Source organism: Meles meles, chromosome 13, assembly GCF_922984935.1.
Source record: "Meles meles chromosome 13, mMelMel3.1 paternal haplotype, whole genome shotgun sequence".
Classification (NCBI taxonomy): Eukaryota; Metazoa; Chordata; class Mammalia; order Carnivora; family Mustelidae; genus Meles; species Meles meles.
Window position 1 is genome coordinate 68,761,037 of NC_060078.1, and position 10,642 is coordinate 68,771,678.

Consider the following 10,642-nt stretch of genomic DNA (forward strand, 5'->3'; position numbering starts at 1 on the left):
AAAATGGTCTTTACAGATTTAGGATGATTGAATTAAAAAAATTTTTTTTTTTTAGGTTTTATTTATTTGAGGCAGAGTGGGGGGCGGGGCAGAGGGAGAAGCCAATTCTCTGCTGAGCAGGGAACCCAGTGTGGTCTCAATCTCAGGCCCCTGGGATCATTACCTGAGCTAAAGGCAGATGCTTAACCAACTAAGCCACTGAAGTGCCCCAAGTTGACTGTTTTGTTTTTTTTTTTTAATATTTCTTTATGAGAGAGAGAGAGAGAGAGACTGGTAAAGGAGCAGAGGGAGAGAATCTTCAAGCAGGCTCCCTGAGTGCAGAGCCCACCATGGGACTTAAACTCAAGACCTATGAGATCATGACCTGAGCTGAAATCGAGTCAGATGCTTAACTGACTGAGCCACTTAGGCACCCCTAAATAGACTGTTTTTCAATAAATTCTGTTAATATAGTTTCTATAGTAATGATAATTGAGAAGAATATATATTCTTTTGAACATTATTAAAGAGTTATAGATATTAGGCTCCTTTTAAAATATTACTATTTAGGATGGTAACTCTGTGGTAAATTTTATTTTGGGAACATGACTATCTTTTTTCAATGTTAAGAATGAAATTTTGTTTTTCTTATGCTGTGCCTTTTATTCCCATGACTTACACATTCCATAACTGGAAGCCTGTATCTCCTACTCCCCTTCACCAGTCTTGCCCCTCCCCTCTCCTAACTGTCAGTTTGTTCTCTGTGTTTACAGGCCTGATTCTTTTTTGTTTATTTGTTTTTTTTTTAATTTGTTTTTTTTTTTTTAAGATTTTATTTTATTTATTTGACAGATAGAGATCACAAGTAGGGAGAGAGGCAGGCAGAGAGAGAGAGAGGAGGAAGCAGGCTCCCCGCCAAGCAGAGAGCCCGATGCGGGGCTCGATCCCAGGACCCTGGGATCATGACCTGAGCGAAAGGCAGAGGCTTTAACCCACTGAGCCACCCAGGCGCCCCTATTTGTTTTTGTTTTAGATTCCACATGAGTGAAATCATGTGGTATTTGTCTTCCTCAGTCTTATTTCACTTAGGTTCATCCATGAGAATGTAAATTTTTAATAGATTTTATAGTGAACATATATATATTTATTTATTTTATTTTTTTTTCCATTTTATTTATTTTTTCAGCGTAACAGTATTCATTCTTTTTGCACAACACCCAGTGCTCCATGCAAAACATGCCCTCTATATTTATTTTTTAGTAAATGTTGGGATAGTGTAATGAACATGCTTGTACTCCTCTCCCAGCTTTACCAACCTCAGTAATTAATAACTCCTGGTCAGTCTTGTTTAATCCTGTACCTCCATTTATTTTTCCTTTTGTATCACCCTGCATGCACAGCACCCCCCCCCCCCCAATTATTTTGAAACGAATCCTGGACATTATGACATATTTTTTAAAGTACTGTCTTTGCAAGAGATAATACATGGTGATGAGAATTCTAGACAGGAAATTATCAGGGTGTATGTTATATTGTTTTTTAAGATTTTATTTATTTATTTGACAGAGAGAGATCACAGGTAGGCAGAGAGGCAGGCAGAGAGAGAGAGGAGGAAGCAGGCTCCCCACCAAGCAGAGAGCCCGATGCGGGACTCGATCCCAGGACCCTGAGATCATGACCTGAGCTGAAGGCAGAGGCTTAACCCACTGTGCCACCCAGGCGCCCTATTGTTTTTATTCCATGTTTGTATATACTTATCTATTTTAGCTAATTGTTGGACATGGAAATATTTCTGAGAACAGGAAAAAATGTAGGATTCAAATACTATAGAATCATTGCAAAATACTCTAATCTTAACATACAGTCTTTCAAGCATATGTTATTAGAAACTAATCACAAGGTGCATATAACCACTTCTGGGTATTTTTGCAGAGGACAAAGGGGATAGAAAATTGAGAGTAATCTTCCTTTTTTGAAATTTTAGTTGAATAATGCTTTTCTTTAGAGATTTTTAAATTTATTTTTTAAAATTAAAAAAAAACTTTTATTTATTTATTTGAGAGTGAGAGAGAGAATATGAGCAGGGAGGAGAGAGGGAGAAGCAGGCTTATTGTCTGATGTGGGACTAGATCCCAGGACCCTGGCTGGGATCATGACCTGAGCCGAAAGGCAGATGCTTAACCAACTGAGCCACCCAGGCACCCTCAGAGAACTTTTTAGTCACTATGACATTGATTCTTATTATATAGGGACTTCTGTTACTATACTAATCATGAAGTCCATTTTTAAAATTTTATTTTTTATCAGTACTTTGGGAGAGAACACAGCCGGGGGATGGGGGGGAAACAAATCGAGAGGGAGAAGCCATCTCTCCATTCATTGAGCAGGGAGCCAGATGTGGGGTTTGATTTCGAGGACCCCGAGGTCATTAGATCGTGACCGGAGCTGAAGGTAGACACACTCAACCGACTGAGCCACCCAGGTACCACCGTCCATTTTTTTTTAAAAGTGAAGTTTTAATGAGAATACTAGGTATGACCTATAGGAAGCCATCTTAAAGCTTTTTGGTCAATGAAGGATTGGTTTTGTGAGAGAGATAAAAAATTAACAAAATATCAGGGATTGGGAGCAAGTCATATTTGCTGTGGTTAATGGTTCTAATCTCTGTTATTAGTTTATTCAAATTTGTAAAAGAACAGTGACATAGATTCTGTTTTAGTATCAATGATCAAAACATGTAACATATCTTTTTCTTGCCCTGAATGAGGGTGGAATAAAAAATTGGCTGGGGGGCACCTGGGTGGCTCAGTGGGTTAAGCCTCTGCCTTCAGCTCAGGTCATGATGTCAGGGTCCTGGGATCGAGCCCCACATGGGCTCTCTGCTCAGCGGGGAGCCTACTTCCTCCTGTCTCTCCACCTGCCTCTCTACTTACTTGTGATCTCTCTCTCTCTGGGAAAAAAAAAAAAAAAAAAATTGGCTGGAATATAAAGTCAGAATACAAAATTAAAAACATAAAATTATATTTTATATTTAATTTTTAAGTTGGAATATGAAGAATATGTAATTTGTATTTAAATTTTAAGTCAGAATATAAAATTAAAAATACAGAGTTTTAGGGGCGCCTGGGTGGCTTAGTCAGTTAAATGTCCAACTCTTGATTTCGGCTCAGGTCATGATCTCACGGTTGTGAGATCAAGCCTGCATCAGGGTTTTGCTGGGCATGGAGCCTACTTAAGATTCCTCTCTCTCTCCCTCTCTGACAGCACCTCCCCCAACGCCATGCTTGTTTACTCTCTTAAAAAAAAAATAAATAAAAAGTAAAAAAATAAAACATTTCAGTTTATATGAATATTTTGTTTTTTAATCTATAAACTCTTTCACCTCCTTTTCCTTCTAGGAGAACTGTGTTTATGAAACTGTAGTTTTGCCTTTGGATGAAACAGCATTTGAGAAGACTTTAACACCAATCATACAAGAATATTTTGAGCATGGAGATACTAATGAAGTTGCGGTAGGTTTAAAATTGCAAGTATGATTTATTTAATATAGGAAAGAAAACACTATTAAAAGCAGAACATCATATCCAAAATGATCTTGGATCACTGAATTAAGTTTAAGCATTTTCTTTGGCATAAATGAATTTCTAAGACATGGAGTAAAATTTCCTTAATACAGATTAGTTCTTTCCTATTTGGGATGTGATGAGGACTATATGCCATTTCTTTCCCTGAAAAATGGCATAGTAATATTTTAATAATTTTTATAATTATATATTTTTATAATTAAATTGTATAAAATTATAATAGTTTCTAGCATCTATGGATTTTCTCAAACCTCTTCAGGGATCTTGGTTAAAAATGGCCTGATTTAGTTCTGTTTTTTTGATGTTTATTTCCATGCTCAGGATTAAGATAAAATTTATCTTTGTGTTATGTCCAAGAAAGAGAACACGGATATAAAGATTTGAATAAGAATGTATACAGAAACCAAGAGAAGGAATGTGTTTTCTTTTTTTTTTTTTATTTAATTGCAACTCTTTAAAAGGCTTTTACAATTTAGACTCTCACACTTCAGATTGGCTTTCTTGGTTTGTCTGATACCATGAGGTCTGATATCCTTAGATGTGTAGGACTTAAATATAAAATAAATATTTGTTCAGTGCATACCATGTGAAGGAATTTGTAATAGGTGATTCCTTTATGAAGCTCAGTCAGGGAAGTGATATATATAATGTGAAGCCTTCTATTGTAGAGGAAGAGCTTAAGTCCTGTAAGGGTAGATTATTAAAATCCTATCTACCTAGCATGTACATAGCATAGACATAAACTATGTATGTATTAACTGAGTAGTACTATAAGCAGAGTGTTAGGGAAGCATAAAATAGAGAGTAATAGAAAAGATGATTCTGAGTTATATAAGAATGATTAGAAGTTTGACAGGGCAAGATGGTTGAAGAGTTTTCCAGAGAGAAGTATCTTGTTTAAAAGCTGTGAGTTAGGGGCGTCTGGGTGTCTCAGTTGTTAAGCATCTGCCTTAGGCTCAGGTCATGAGCCCCACATGGGGCTCCTTACTTGGTGGGAAGCCTGCTTCTCCCTTTCCCACTCCCCCTGCCTGTGTTCCCTCTCTTGCTGTGTCTCTCTCTGTCAAATAAACAAATCCTCCTTAAAAAAAAAAAAAAAAAAAATGAAAAAAAAGCAATGAGTTGTTCAAACACAGTCCAGAAAAGAGGAAATTCAGTGGGAAGAGACTGCTAACAAGGACACCAGCTAGGTGGCTATGAAAGTAGTTCTGGCACCCTTTTAGTAGTATAACATGGTTTAAGTACCCTGAGTATTTAAACCTGGCATCCTGTAAGTAAAAAGGAAGGCTCTCTATGTAACTGAGTTAGAAGTTAGCTTGTAGGGTCAGCTGACTATTCCACTTTCAACTTGGCCACTCCAGTTATGTCCTCAGTAAATACTTAATTTTGCTTTGGGTATGATGACAATACCTCCCTGAAAGGGTTGTTTTGAGTCTTAAATAAGATAATAAAAACTAAAGTTGCTGTTACAATGCTTGGTACATTATATACAGTAGTTAGTATTAGCAGCTATTATTATATTTTTAATAGGAAATTTCAACTTAATCCCAGCATTTAAAGAAATAATTCCACTTAAAAACAGTAGTTTAAGATCTCCTTTTAAACTTTATATGAACAGTATAAACTATAATGGGAAGAGAAAACTGAGGAAAAGTAGAGTATAAACAATTTATGATAATGTAAAATGAATCTCACCAAAAATATTCATAGACGAATATTCCTAGAAATTAGGAACATCTGATAGGCTCAGTGGGAAGGGTACGTGACTCTTGATCTTGGGGTCCTGAGTTTGAGCCCCATGTTGGATATAGAGATTACTTCAGTTCAGTGATGTTCAGATAGTAAAAGCTTGACAGAGTTGATCAATATCTAATTTTATATGCACAGAAAGATGTGTTTATTCTATCCTACAAAATTTGACTGCTTTTCTTACTATTTCCAAAGGGGAAAAAAGGTAAGATATATGGATAAAATCTTGAATTTTTGAAAATAAAGTTACATTGAATTAAAGGCAGTGACATATACTTTTTAGTTTTTTTTTTTTTTTTAATAGGAAATGCTGAGAGATTTAAATCTTGGTGAAATGAAAAGTGGAGTACCAGTGTTGGCAGTGTCCTTGGCATTGGAGGGAAAGGCTAGTCATAGAGAAATGACATCTAAGCTTCTTTCTGACCTTTGTGGGACAGTAATGAGCACAAATGATGTAGAAAAGTCATTTGACAAATTATTGAAGGATCTACCTGAATTGGCATTGGATACTCCTAGAGCACCACAGGTTTGTATGACTCTTCTTTTTATTCATTCTCTCCCCCACTACACTTCCAGTTATAGACATAATACATGCTCCTAGGAAATTTCAGTAGCTAAAGAGGACAAAATGGCCCATATTTTTTTACCACACAAAAATAGCCCTCTGACATTTTAGTGTTTTTGTCTAACTGTTCTTCTTATCTTTTTCTTTTCCAAATGTAGTTTTCATCATACTATAATTTTATATCCTGCTTTCTACCCATGCTCTTTATAGTTTATAGGTCATTTTGTTTTTGCTGTCTGTATATTTTCTGTTACATGTGGTTAAGCTGTTATATGAGCTGCGATTTTAAAAATATGTAGATTGTTGTAATTGAAGATTGAATTGGCTTAACTGATGTTTTCTGTTCCCTTTTATAGTTTTGTGGGTAAACAGTTAGAAAATTAATAATTTATGTTTCTGTTTAGATTTTGTCCTCAAAGCCTTATACTTTTATTAGATTTAATACATGCTGATACTATAATGTGACTATAATGTGACTGGTTTGAAATTGAAAATGTGTGAAATCGTTGGTATTTACTTAACCAACTTTTAAATCAAGGTAGGAGCACTTTACTTAAACGTTAATTTAGGAATAGAGTATAAGTAGTTTAATTCCTAAATGCTTTTTCTGTTACACTTTTCTTTGACAGACAGTAGTCTTTATAAGGTATTGAGCAATGATTCAGACATGGACATTTTTTTCTTTTGATAGCAGTACTCTTATATTTAAGAAATGATTACTTAAATACATATTATGGAATTTTTGAAAAATAAAGGTCAAAAGGAAGCAAGGCCAGCAAAAATAACCACTTTTAACATTTTGGTGTTAAATCTATTTTACTTTCTATGGGTATATATCAATTTATGGTTTTTATATATCCTTGCATTTTGATGAATTACATTGTATATTCTAATTTATAAACTTGATTTTTCTTAAACCATAAAATGTAAACGCATTTCCTAATGGCCATATAATGTACCATCTTACATATCTATCCTTTATTCTTGGACACTAAAGTTGTTTCCAATTTTTTAAGAAATAGTGCTATGAAAAGGAGTACTTTGCTTTTTCCGTCCGTGGAAAATAAGACTCTTGGTCTCAGGGTCATGAGTTCAGGCCCCCACATTGGGTGTGGAGCCTGCTTTAACAATAACAACAACAAAAATAAGTAATGCTATGATATACTTTCAGACAAATTTCTACACAAAGTTTTCTCCATATAATAAATTCTTTAATCAGTTTTTGAGAACACCTAGTCCCATTTTCTTTTTTGTTCTCTTGTATTTAGGCCATTGGCTTAACAAGTAATTTTGATGATACACTGTTTCAGGCAGTGTGCAAAGGTGTTGGGGGATTAGAATTGAGCAATATGCCCCTGCCCATAGTACTCATCTTGAAGGGTAAGATGTGGGAGTGTATGCTGAGCATAACTAGCAGGTGCTAAGTAGATGTCTTTGAATATTCCTATATATCTTAGATACTGACTGTGTAGTTCAGCTGTTCTTCATCATTTATGTGTTTAGAAATTGTGTCCTATAAAGGTTCGTTTTAGATTTTTTTATATAGATTTTTTTTTCTTATTGTAGTTGGTGGGCCAGTTTATTGCTAGAGCTGTTGGAGATGGAATTTTATGTAATACCTATATTGATAGTTACAAAGGAACTGTAGATTGTGTACAGGCTAGGTAAGTAAACTAATTTTTCTACTTAGAATTTCGAAAGGGGAAAATTCTGCAGGGTTTTATTGAAATGACATCTGAATTACTCAGACATTGTAGATGTCTGTCATTTGTGTGCATTCTCTGCTGCTAAAACAAAATTGAGAGATTGTTGACATGCTATAACAGAAAGAGGGCAGTACTATAACGTAGAAGTTGGGGATTTTAGCTAAACCGTTAGCTACCTTTATGTCACACCACTCTTCTCTGGGCCTCAGTTTCCTTATTTATAAAACGGAAGGATTGGACTGAGAATGTTTAAGGTCTGTTCAAGTTTTCATTCAGGAATTATATTCTGTAACTATTTAATACTCTAGTAAGATGGACAGTATTAACAAAGGAGCCCATTTTCAATTTTATTTTATATTTATCTGCTACAGCAATATTAGGAAATAATGTTTTTTACTCTTGTTCTTTGGTATAATTAATTTTAAGCTAAATGTAATATTTGGGAGTCATCCTGTTTGATTTTTATAACTTTCTGGAAACTTTGATTTGGTCTTAGCCATGTGTTAGGTTTTCTCAGGTGTAGGTATTAATTTTCCTAGGACTACTCAGATCAGAGTGGAGTGGTTTCCCTGGTGGGAATGCATAGATCTATAGAAGTTAAGTTTTATGCGAAATGTTTCTCTTCAGTATAGATGAATTATTTTGTAATAAGGTTAGATTTCTGTTGACTAGAAAATAAGAGTATGAGAATATTAACATGAAAAGCAGATTTTTTTTTTTGCTCCTAACTTTTTATTTTAAAAAGTAGTTTTTTAAAGGACTTTTGAATTGTAGGTTTCTTTTAGGTTATGTGAAAGCTTTTAGGTCAGCATCAATCATGTCCAAGTTGTCAAAGTTATTTATTGTTGTTATTTTTTTTTGGTAGAGCCGCTCTGGACAAGGCTACTGTACTCCTGAGTATGTCTAAAGGTGGAAAGCGCAAAGACAGTGTGTGGGGTTCTGGAGGTGGGCAGCGGTCTGTTAATCACCTTGTTAAAGAGGTAACAACTATTGGGTATTGTCTTTAATTTAATTGACATTTATTTCTATAGGGGAGTAAACTATACCCTCTAACTGGTATTTTTGCAGACAAAGATGAAGTTCAGTCTTAAAGCTACAAATGGAAAATTGGATAACTTTTATATATTTGGCTTTATACCCTAGTGCTTTAAATTATACATGAATTATATAATTCTTATTAAATTTTTAAGGTTTCCCTAACTTAAAAATAGGACTGAGTTAAGTTAAAAGGGCTTTCATAAGAAGGCTATGTTTGAACCTCAAAGGAATGCCTGAAGCCTTATATTGGTTTTTAAAACTTTTCAAATACTGTGAAAATAAGACTTTCTGTCTTGTAGTTATTCAGTAAATAACTACATTTTTTTTTTTTTTTTTTTTTTTTTTTTTTTTTTTTTTTAAGATTTTTTACTTTATTTATTTGACACAGAGAGAGAGATCACAAGTAGGCAGAGAGGCAGGCAGAGAGAGAGGAGGAAGCAGGCTCCCCGCGGAGCAGAGAACCCGATGCGGGGCTCGATCCCAGGACCCTGAGATCATGACCTGAGCCGAAGGCAGCGGCTTAATCCACTGAGCCACCCAGGCGCCCAATAACTACATTTTTAAATGAGTAGTTTGAGGGCGCCTGGGTGGCTCAGTGGGTTGAGCCGCTGCCTTCGGCTCGGGTCATGATCTCAGGGTCCTGGGATGAAGTCCCGCATCGGGCTTTCTGCTCAGCGGGGAGCCTGCTTCTCTCTCTCTCTCTGCCTGCCTCTCTGCCTACTTGTGATCTCTCTCTGTCAAATGAATAAATAAGAAATCTTAAAAAAAATAAATAAATGAATAGCTTGAAAGTGGGTACTCTCAGATCATAAGTTATGAGTTATGAACACTAGAGTAGAACAGAGTGGTAGATTTTTCTAAGGAAGGTCACTACCTGTATGCATGCTTTAAAAGTAAAAATAATTGAGATGCCAGATTTATTTTCTGTGGATTTTTTTTCTGGTAATAAAGTAATGTTCTCTAACTGTAAGCCAGAAAAAGTATTTAATCTTACTTGCAGATTGTTAAGAAAATTAGAAGATTTATAGCTCATGTGCTTCTGATTTTTGAGTATAATCTTTTCATGTGACTATAGTTTCGATATTTAATCTTTTAATGATATGTGTACCTAGTTTGGGGTTTAAGGAGCTGAAAGTACAGATTTTTGACCAGTTTGCTTTTATATATCTTAAAGTAGGTAAGTTGGGGTTTGTAATGTCATGATTGCAACATGTGCTTTTAAAAATTTTTTCAAATTGGGAAGATTGAGCTGTAAACATAGTCAAGATACCAAGGCATTTTGGCAAGAAAATGACATAAAAGGCATCTAAGTGAGAAAGGAAGAAGTAAAACTATCTCTATTCCCAGATGACATGATCTATATACAGGAAATCTGAATCAATCTACAAAAAAACAAAAACAAAAAAAACCAACTGTCAACTAATGAATTCAGCAGGGTTGTAGGGTATAAGATCAATATACAGTATTCAGTTCTAGTTCTGTATACTAGGAATGAATGATACGAAGTGAAATTAGGAAACAGTTGCTTTTACAATAGAGTAAAAAATATTAATACACTTAGGAATAAATTTAACAAGAGAAGTATAATTCTTATATACCAAAAACTGTAAAACATTGTTGAAATAAATTAAGACCTAAATAAATAAAAAGCTATCCAGATACCGTATATTTATGGATTGAAAGATGTAAGATTGTTAAGATGGTAATACTGAGGGCACCTGGCTTTCTCATTTGGAACTTGTGATTCTTGATCTCAGGATTGTGAGTCCGAGCCTCACATTGGGGTAGGGATTACTTTAAAAAAAAAAAAAAAAATGGTAATACTACCCTAAAATCATTATTTTGAGAAACTGTCTAACTATTTTATATGAATTATCTCAAGCAAAAAACAGTCAAGATAAAAATCGAAGTAAAACTGCCAATATGAGTTTCAGGGTTGCATTATTTGGATATTTATTTTTACATGGAAGGATGAGTTGGACAAAGGACTTTTAGAAATGTATACATATGTTTATAATTTATCA

At 34.7% G+C, this 10,642-nt stretch overlaps 1 protein-coding gene across 2 annotated transcripts in view; it reads left to right on the forward strand.

Moving 5' to 3' along the window:
- PDCD4 (programmed cell death 4) overlaps window positions 1-10,642 on the forward strand; it is a 30,550-nt gene that overhangs the window by 13,070 nt on the left and 6,838 nt on the right. For both annotated transcript variants that reach the window (XM_046027768.1, XM_046027769.1), the window contains exons 5-8: window positions 3,378-3,491; window positions 5,614-5,835; window positions 7,441-7,538; window positions 8,446-8,560. In XM_046027768.1, coding sequence (XP_045883724.1) covers window positions 3,378-3,491; window positions 5,614-5,835; window positions 7,441-7,538; window positions 8,446-8,560 — 549 coding nt within the window. The remainder of the gene's footprint in view (window positions 1-3,377; window positions 3,492-5,613; window positions 5,836-7,440; window positions 7,539-8,445; window positions 8,561-10,642) is intronic.